The sequence below is a fragment of the Salmo salar genome, chromosome 01 (genome assembly GCF_965601325.2).
Source record: "Salmo salar chromosome 01, fSalSal1, whole genome shotgun sequence".
In the NCBI taxonomy this organism is placed as follows: Eukaryota; Metazoa; Chordata; class Actinopteri; order Salmoniformes; family Salmonidae; genus Salmo; species Salmo salar.
The window spans coordinates 99032345-99040710 of NC_138291.1; the positions used below are offsets into that span (position 1 = coordinate 99032345).

Here is an 8366-nt window from a genome sequence, read left to right on the forward strand (position 1 = left end):
ACAGTTTATGAAAATGAAAGAATGCAATAAGCCTAGTTTTCTTTAGGCTATATTGTTTCAGACTAATCATTTTCACCATAATTATACAAATGGTCGCCAAAACTACTAGGCCTACAGCGAAAGAGCTGCAAAGACAATACCACTGGCAAAACGTTCTTAATTGAAATGGTCCAGTTGATCAACATTTAATCATTACAACGCACCGCATCGATATTCATTTAACATGAAAACACTGTTTGGAAAAAAACGCACACTGGGCACTGGGCCAGCAGGGTTGCACTGCTGCGTAATACTAGCGGAGGCCAAGCCCGACTAGGGGGTGAGCCACTGCGAATTACACCCACACCAACGGTCTGCTGTTCTCTGAGCAAAGCAAGCGCCCAGACTGTGTCACGAAAATATTGACATCTCCGGAAGTTAGTCAGATAGACATATCAAACGGTAAAAAATTGACTATATTATGTTTTATTCGTTTAAATAACGTTTTTTTTATACGCTTTTCGCGCAATATACCCAAGCCTTTAGACAAAAATCTATATACTAGTCCCCCATGGGCATAAATGATGCCAGCTTTCGTTCCTCACAAAAACTTAAAAGGGTTCACATGGGGAAAAATGGAAAAACTACTCCAACATAAGGTGTGAATTGACTGTTACAAAAAAAGCAAATCAAACGTTTTCCTGCCCGATTGTCACCACTAAGAACCCCCCCCCCCCCCCCCCCCCCAAGCATCTCTCCCTACATATCTTCTTGAGCTTTAACGAGCCTCGTTAAGATCGCAATAATATTCCACCCACTAATTGCTAATTCCATTCAACAAATAGGCGAGCCTTGTCTTATACTTCACTATAGTCGTGCAGTGGGAGGGTGGTGTTGAGATTGGAGTTTCTGATAACCCTCGGTGCTTGCAACAGAAGTGGTGAAAGCCCTAGTCTACGTACTGGCTAATGATTGGCACGCTTGACAGTGATTGGCAGGGCTGCCATGACAACCTCACAACCACACCAAGAAGACCAATAGAAAAGCGAAACAAAATGTTTCAGTGCTACACTCACGGTGGATTTAGGGGGAGATATTATGAGGCTGGTGTCATTAGGCGATAGCTATTGAATCGTACAATCTTTACTCGTCTTTTCTTTTTCTTGATAACTGTATTTCTCTCTCAGGTCATTCCATGGTTTTCAGATCCCCTTTAGAGCTTTATCCCTCCCATTTCTTCCTGCCAAACTTCACTGAGCGCCCTGTGCTCTTGGCGAGCAGCACTCCCACCAGGTCTCCAGAAGACTTATCAATGTTTGCGCTACCGACCCTCAACTTCTCTCCGGAGCAAGTGGCGAGCGTCTGTGAGACGCTGGAGGAAACCGGAGACATTGAACGGCTGGGACGATTCCTATGGTCCCTGCCGGTGGCACCGGGAGCATGCGAGCAGATCAACAAGCATGAGTCCATCCTGCGAGCTCGCGCAGTGGTTGCTTTCCACACCGGGAATTTTCGAGACCTTTATCACATCTTGGAGAACCACAAGTTTACCAAAGACTCCCATGGCAAACTGCAGGCCATGTGGCTGGAGGCACACTACCAGGAGGCCGAGAAGCTGCGCGGTCGCCCCTTAGGACCGGTTGACAAGTACAGGGTACGGAAGAAGTTCCCCCTGCCCAGGACTATCTGGGATGGCGAGCAGAAGACGCACTGTTTCAAAGAAAGGACGCGCGGTCTGTTAAGGGAGTGGTACCTTCAGGACCCATATCCAAACCCCAGCAAGAAAAGGGAACTGGCACAAGCCACTGGACTCACTCCTACACAGGTCGGAAATTGGTTTAAAAATCGGAGGCAACGAGACAGAGCCGCGGCAGCAAAAAACAGGTCAGTGCGCTGTTCATTTGTCAAAGCATAGGCTACACCGAACCAAATAAGCAAAAATAATTCCTATAAACTGAATGCAAACATACCATGTAAATATAAAACTTAATCGAAGTCATAAACAAGGTTGTAGAGGGGTTACAAATGAGCAAGCTGGGTGTATGGTTGGAGGTGGGGAGGGAGCACGGCGACATTTTACTTTTTCATCTCATTGGCCTATATGCATTCAGGGGCTATACTCTTGGAACAAATTGTTATTTGGGGTCTCTATATAGAACCTTTTTTTCAAAGCGTGTACAGAAAAATCTAACTATTATTGCTGTCCAAAATAATCCAAAATATATTAAAATGCGTAAAAGATGATTCTACGTAAAACACACAACTCTCGACAAATTCGAAAGCGTGTAGGCTAGATTACGCTGATATGCTAGTTTCCCTGATAAGCAAAATGAAAACATCAGTGTATGCGTTAGATAACAAAACAGGAAGTACACACAAAGAAAATCAGCAGCAATGCAAATCTTGAAGTTGTCCTATTTTCTAGACAAGACAGAAAATAATGATTCATAAGGATGTCTGTTAAACTTGGAATACCGCATGTTGTGGTGATACTACGTTTTTCATTGATTGTTATCTTCTCTCAACAAGTGAACGTTTTGGTCTGAAAACTTGACACACTGCAGCGTGGTATAGATTTAGACCACAAACAGGAAATAAAACAAAACACCTAGCTTATAGGTTATTGGTTAGTTGTTTAATCAATATAATATAATGTACATGTAGCAGCTGTAAAAGGCCAGTGTAGACTAAGAAACCACACACAAAAAAACACTGGGAAAGATGGGATAGTTTTCCAAATTGAATGTGTTCAGTTACGAATTTTATTCGTGGTGCTTTTTACACATACGAAACGTATACATTAGACTATAGACGTTTGGAAACGATTGATGCATAACATTTGATATAAGCTGTCAACATAAATACAACATATTCATTCTAAAACTATAGCCTGTTTGGCAGCCATGTTTTCGATTCACAATGTGTCTAGACTATTATTTATTGGCAATGCAATAATGAATGACAAATTGGTGAACTGGATGAAAACAGAAAAGTTGGTGAAGAATAGAAGAACACAGCTACATTTCATCATCTTGTTTTCTCAGTGATAAAATCGGAGGCCTACACTGTGGATTGATTCATGTAGGATGATTGCAATTATTCCACATTTGACGTGTCAGTAAATCAAAACAATCAGAAAAAAATTGAGTCTCATTCATTTGGATGTAGGCCTGTAGTCTCTCATTCATTTGGACGTAGCCCTGGATATGACAAAATCAAAGATAAAAGACAGTTCTCAAATTGCATTGGCCATGGTTTAAGTATAACTAACAACCAGCCTCTTATTCTAATATACACTGTCATATTTCCCCATTTTTAGTATTTATTCTGCTTTGTTTTAGACTATTCTTACTCCCATTAGGCTGCATTTGTTAAAGGCATGGCATGGAGTGAATGACAAGCAGGCTGAGCGGTATTTTGCGGAGGGACACAGTATTTAATTGCTATGTTATTTTCCCTTTCTTTAGGCTTCAGCACCAGGGAATTAGACAGAACGGTATGCGGTCCCTTTCAGAATCCGGCTGTACTCCACGGAGCTCGGCCGAATCGCCGTCTACCGCGGCCAGTCCTACTACCAGCATCTCCAGTATGACAGAGCGAGTTGACACTGGAACGTCCATTCTTTCAGTAACATCCAGTGACTCCGAGTGCGACGTATGATATAAAAATATAAATATTTACAGGAAATATGGACTATCAAATATCGAGGATGAAAAAAGGACCAATTTATATAAATATATATATAAAAAAAAAGAACAACAAAAAAACGTATTTTGTAAGCGCTTTCAATGGACCCACCACGCCCCCACCACCACCACCACTACCTGCATGATGGTTTTTTGTATCTGGGAAAAATACCCCGTTCAATATTTCTACAAGGATCATCGAGAAGAGGGAATTAATTACCAGAGGGTGTTTATCGCCTTTTCATCTCCGTTTTAGTCCAAGTGATGATGCCGCTCAGTCAAGATGCAATTCTGTTTTACTTTATGTTCATCAGACAATCATTTACGTTATAAGCACCTTTGTACTACACTTCTGTCACTGCCTGTGTGGAGTAAATGGTGAAATGTGGAACCGAATCGTTATGACTGTATCAGATTTGTATTTTTATTTCAAGATTTTATATTGAATTATGTATATCTCAAATAATGCGCTCATTCTCCCGGTCTGTACTATCCTATATGTGTAGATATGTAAATAATGCGATCATTCTCCCGGTCTGTAATATCCAATATGTGTAGATATGTAAATAATGCGCTCATTCTCCCGGTCTGTAATATCCTATATGTGTAGATATGCTTGTACATAATATTGCTCTCCCATCTCCATCTTTTCTATCCTTGTTCACTTTTCTCGACTTGGTGTTCCTACATAAAATATTTGTCAAAATGTAAAAAAGTGCTCTAGACGTTTTGTTAGTTAGTTTGTTTTTATACCGAACATGGATAATGACACTAGATAAACGTGTTATCAGTCACAGTTATGCAAAACTATTTAATATAAACATTGGGATATTCTTCAATGACAATTACAGTCGTATATTTCCTAAAGCGCTTATTATTCTTATTGCGTGTTTATGTTCGTGTATATTTCAAAATCAAAATACAGTATTCCACTTTGTTATATAATCTGCATTAAGTCTCTCTTTTAAGTGAGTGTTCATTGTCCACCATCAATTGTTTAAGAGCATATATGTTGAGAAATGGTAATATTATGCCCAGACGAGCGTAATGATTCTGATGCACATGCTGTGGGTCCTTTTACGACACTGGGCGACACATATAGCCTACGTGTCCAACGCCATAGACAAGATGTTGAACAAAAATCGTTTTGCTCCTGAATATATGCATGTGTTATGGTAAACGTCAACGTCATGTAGGCCTAGCTCTTAAGCAAGAGTCCCGTTTCCCCTTTTGTTTATGGTTGCCAGTGAATACAGAAATTAAGCAAACGCGCCATTAAATGGACTAAGCATGGTGGACTCCTCCCCTGCCTCAATCTCCCATTGTGGGTCGGTGAAAGAGCCTTTCTTCACCCAGGGAAGAGCATTCCCCCCAGAAAAGCTTTCTCCCTGCATTCTATCCTAAATTCAAAACCAATCATAATAACTTGAATATTTACAATTGAACTGACAATAATTATGATGGTAGATTACAGTTGTTCTTAGACAGAGTTCTGGTTGTTCTCTAAAACCCTTCCAACATGTTTTGTAGCTGCGAAATAATTAGGTTTCAATGCACTGTGAGGACAGGAAGTCTCTTTTGAAAGGAGAAAAAAAGTAGTCCAGAGAGTATACTTCTGAGAGTTACACTGTTTTATTCTATGTTGGTGGAATAATAACGAACAGCTCAATTAAACAGGTCAACAGCATGCACTTCTAATAAGACACTAAACAGAATGCATATGTATGCATGTGGTGTATCAGTTGCATTGGCATTGGCATTGACATGTCTTTGACACTCTTGATATCTTAATGAGCTGCATTCCAAAAAGGCTGGGCAACATGTATTGAACATATCATATCTTCATCATTATCCTTAGTCCAACCAAAGGACATAAAAGATAGTGACAACAGAATACATTTCGTGGCCAAGATCCTCATTGCTTTGACATTGGAATGTCCGTAGACAAAAATATGGATGTCTTTTTCTGACAATATTCCAACCCAGTGTATTCACATGAAAACAACTTCAACTAACTACAAGGTATACCAATAACCCAAGTGTATACCAATGTTACTCGCTTACTTAACTCGGCACTTGAATATGAATGTGTGTGTGTGTGTGTGTGTGTGTGTGTGTGTGTGTGTGTGTGTGTGTGTGTGTGTGTGTGTTTTACTGAGGATGTCATGTCAAGTTATCAATGTCGTATTCGGTCCTGTCCACGTGTTGTTTTAACACAATTGTTGCTTAATCAGTTTTCTCTGACCATAGCCTACGCATATCGTTTCTCACCGCGAGATAAATACCAAAACAACCCCAAAACAATATTAACCAAAAATAACAATGCCCTAATGCAAACTAAGTGCTGAAAAACAAATATGAACTGATTCGAGTGCCATCATTGCAAGTTGTGATTGTGATAAATCTGTATTTAACCCCGTTTTAACTCATAAATCTGCAGCAGAAAGATAGGCTCTTTCACCCGCATGGGTCAGCAGAGACCATAGCTGATCTGTATCACCGCAGCAGCCCCTTCAGACCACATTAGTTTATTGGCGACGACAAGTCCCAGCCATGGTTAAGATTAAATTCATCGGAAAGTGAAGATCATTTTTATCAATAAAAAGGATAAGGGGGATAAACTATCATTCAGATGTCCGCTATAACAATCATATAGCCTCTATAGAAGTGGTTCATCATTTTACTTAAGCCGGTCCACACGATAGTACAAATAGTTTAAATGGAAGTTAAATAAACGTGTTTGTATTTATTCTTACTAAACTTATTCAGCAAATACAACTTTTTTTGTAGTAGCCTAACTAAGATACACTTTAAACAAATAGGTCTATTGAAAAATTGGCACATTTTTACATTGCAGGTGGTTGAAATTTTGCTCATGGTATAGGCCTATATATAACATATTAGATATAACATATATTATCTATAACTATAAGTGGATGAGTTCTGTTGTTTCATCAGGGATATTTACTGGTGCCGGCTTTCGTTCGTGATCGAATATGTATCATGAGATAAAATAACTTTGCCAGGAGTGGCCGTGTGTGATACTCAGATCTAAATACGAGGCCTACAGAAAGTAAACAAAACATTTGAGACAAGTGCAGCAAAAATGGTCGGGCATTTTTTTTCAATCCCTATCTGTGTGTCTGGTCTATAATGCGTGTGTCAAACAAACAGACGAATGGATTATTTGTGCTATTCCCATAACCTTGCAAGCATAGAAGCAGCACCAAACTATTTGGACATGGTCTGCAGTGAGAAAGGCTTGCACTGCCCTGTTTTTCGCTGATTTAATCGGTTAACTGAACACAACTTTTCTATTCGTGGGTATTCATGCAGCTCTCAAAGAGCAGCAGTTCCCTCTGACCCGGATTCAGCACGTGCTGCAGCGGCGCAGCCTCACAGCGCACAGTGCAGGCGCTCTTGTCAGGACCAGGCCTTTTTGCTAAAAACGCTCCTTCCTTTTAGGTTTTGAAAAAGGTAAGCCGTGGAACTAAAACTATTTGTAGCCTATAGTAGTATTGGTTGAGAAAGCTATACTAAGCCATACAAACACAAGTTCAGAGTTTTTAAGTGTTTCAGTGACAAAACAATTGTTTATTAGACAACTGTTGAGGCAAACATTGATATTTTTTTTTTAAATTAAATACAATTCAGGGGGCTATTCAAGTGCAATTTGGACACTATTTTCATTGGCTACTCAAAGCATACATTTGTACACCATATTTCAAGGAATTCGAGGCATATTGTGGATTTCAAAGGATAATAAAAAAAAAAGTGGATGTTGACCATAGGTTTGGTCAAGAATGTGTGTGTGTTTAGTAAGGTAATGAAAAAAGGGGGATTTCCCTTCAGTCTATGATTTGTTCTCGGAATGCCATAAAGAACCTGTCTGGTGTTTACATGGCATGCAGGGTGATAAACATTCTGCCCTTTCTAAGACTACTGGGATTTAAAACTGTAATTATATGAAATGGTATTTGAGGGGTCACGAGAGGCTATGATACAGCACCAGTGGTGTACAAACCAGCCGTTTGAAGAATAATTTGAACCATAGGCAGATGGGATCGTACCTCCTCTGATGCTTATTGTTTATAACTGGTCAGCACAGGGGAAAATAGTATCATGCTGACAAGTATCATTCCATAACACATTTAAAACAAACACAACATGAAAAAAAAAATAACTTTAGCTTGTTCATCCGAAACACACTTCTCTACTGTTCAATGGAGGGGGTGGGGTGCTGGGCATTGCTCTGATCTCGCGCCTTCTGCACACTAGACAGACAGACCCATGAGCAGCTAAAATACCGCTAGCACCTGTGTTTTCAACAGCTATTCTCATGCCGTTGTAGATGGCGTTAATACATGCACTGATAACAGAAAATAAAAACACACCAGCGAAGAGAGCAACATGGAGAGAAAGAGGACTATAACATTAGTTTGCAAAAACCTGTGGACAATGTTATTTTCATAGTTTAGTATGATTCATTATTTAAAGATTTTTTTATTCTGATGACTAAACATTGAATATCTATGAATTATAAAACAAAATAGGCCTACCAAATAAATCAACTTTTACCAAAATATAAAATATCTTACACACATTTACACATTGCTTTTGGATACATTTGCTTATTAGCCTCTTGATAGTTTAAATATATTATTATTATTTCATAGCAGTTTGCGTAATGTCCATCAGATT

The 8366-nt window shown here is 39.4% G+C and overlaps 1 protein-coding gene across 1 annotated transcript; it reads left to right on the plus strand.

Annotated features, from left to right (window-relative positions):
- The first annotated feature begins 948 nt into the window (after window positions 1–948).
- LOC106610965 (homeobox protein SIX3) lies at window positions 949–4610 on the plus strand. The gene is made up of 2 exons (XM_014210714.3): window positions 949–1863; window positions 3447–4610. The coding sequence occupies exons 1-2, from the start codon at window positions 1175–1177 to the stop codon at window positions 3637–3639; spliced, it is 882 nt and encodes a 293-aa protein (XP_014066189.1). The 5' UTR covers window positions 949–1174; the 3' UTR covers window positions 3640–4610.
- The last annotated feature ends 3756 nt before the right edge of the window (window positions 4611–8366 follow it).